Genomic DNA, 1166 nt, shown 5'->3' on the forward strand with positions numbered 1-1166 from the left:
CCACGCGACCAGGCTACAGAGGGGATAGAAAGGACATCATAGGATGGGCAGAAGGTATTGGACCGATAGGACTTAAAGGAATAACAGAGTGGAATTTGCCTCATTTAGAACAAGTGTCTTCGGTTCGGTCTGTGACGTACAAGTGTGCTGAACATGACAATTGTGGACGAATCTTTCGCATACGAGCTGTGAGGACAACAGAGTTGAAGACCTTACCTTTTGTGTTGGAGGCAAAAGGATCGCATTCTGGAGAACCCACAGGTCGCAAAAAGACAGGCATCCACTCTGCATTTGCATTTGAAGTGGACACCGCTGCGATGGGCAAAGAAGGCCCTCAAGCCATCTTGAACGGTATGTTAATGAATTACAAAGGCCAACAGCACCTCTTGTGCCACTTACCAACCCGAGCAATGATCAAGAATCGCAGAGGGTATCTAACGAGACAGGCGACCAAAGCTACAAGCATTGATACATTTGCTGACCTGTATCATTGGGCATCTTTGCGAATGTGCCAGGACAAGACACGGTTTTTCAATGGGCAAACATTTGACCGTACGATTGACGAAAAGATATTCGCCACGGAGACTCTTGGTTTTCAAAATGAGCTGTTAGTACTGAACTGCTTTGAGCACCGCTACGTGGAAGAGGGCAAAGACCACAAGTCTTTTGGAGTGATCATGACAACGCGTCGCGTTTTCCGTAACGACTTATACAGGGACAGCAAAGTGACGGAGTGTTCGCCGCTGCCGATGGCACATACAAGCTACACTACGGTACGATAGAAAACTTCGTGGTATATTGTTTGACGTGAATTCTAACTACTCGTTTTGGTTGCATTCGGGACGTACCGCAATCGGTACACTGACAAACACGTCTACAGTAAGAATTTCGTTCCGTGGGTGTGCTTAGCGCCAGTACGCCTATGGGCAGCTATATCAAACCGTTGTCAAGTACGCAGAGCTGTTTTTCGGGGCAGACCTGGATGTTAAGTTCGGCAGTCTGGATCACGCAAAGTACATTGCAAACGCGTTCTCCAAATGTTTGGTCAGGCATCACAGTGCTGGACTGCCCTGCGCACGTGGCGCGGAAGTGTCGTGAAAAGACCAGCTTGCTCACGTACTCGGAATACTTCAAGAACAATGTCGAGATCAACATTAGGCAGATGC

The 1166-nt window shown here is 48.0% G+C and overlaps 2 protein-coding genes across 2 annotated transcripts in view; one reads left to right on the forward strand and one right to left on the reverse strand.

Moving 5' to 3' along the window:
* The window catches only part of PPTG_07030 (hypothetical protein), a gene marked incomplete at both ends in the record, with an annotated part of 3431 nt that extends 3391 nt beyond the window's left edge, over positions 1-40 (reverse strand). The window contains one exon of the mRNA XM_008901174.1: positions 18-40. Within this exon, the coding sequence (XP_008899422.1) occupies positions 18-40 (23 nt within the window). The remainder of the gene's footprint in view (positions 1-17) is intronic.
* A 277-nt stretch (positions 41-317) lies between these two features.
* Positions 318-1098, forward strand: PPTG_07031 (hypothetical protein; the record flags this gene model as incomplete). The annotated part of the gene is made up of 2 exons (XM_008901175.1): positions 318-773; positions 910-1098. 2 exons carry the CDS (start codon positions 318-320, stop codon positions 1096-1098), a joined length of 645 nt encoding a protein of 214 aa, XP_008899423.1.
* Positions 1099-1166: the final 68 nt, after the last annotated feature.

The sequence above is a fragment of the Phytophthora parasitica genome, assembly GCF_000247585.1.
Source record: "Phytophthora parasitica INRA-310 unplaced genomic scaffold supercont2.11, whole genome shotgun sequence".
Classification (NCBI taxonomy): domain Eukaryota; phylum Oomycota; class Peronosporomycetes; order Peronosporales; family Peronosporaceae; genus Phytophthora; species Phytophthora nicotianae.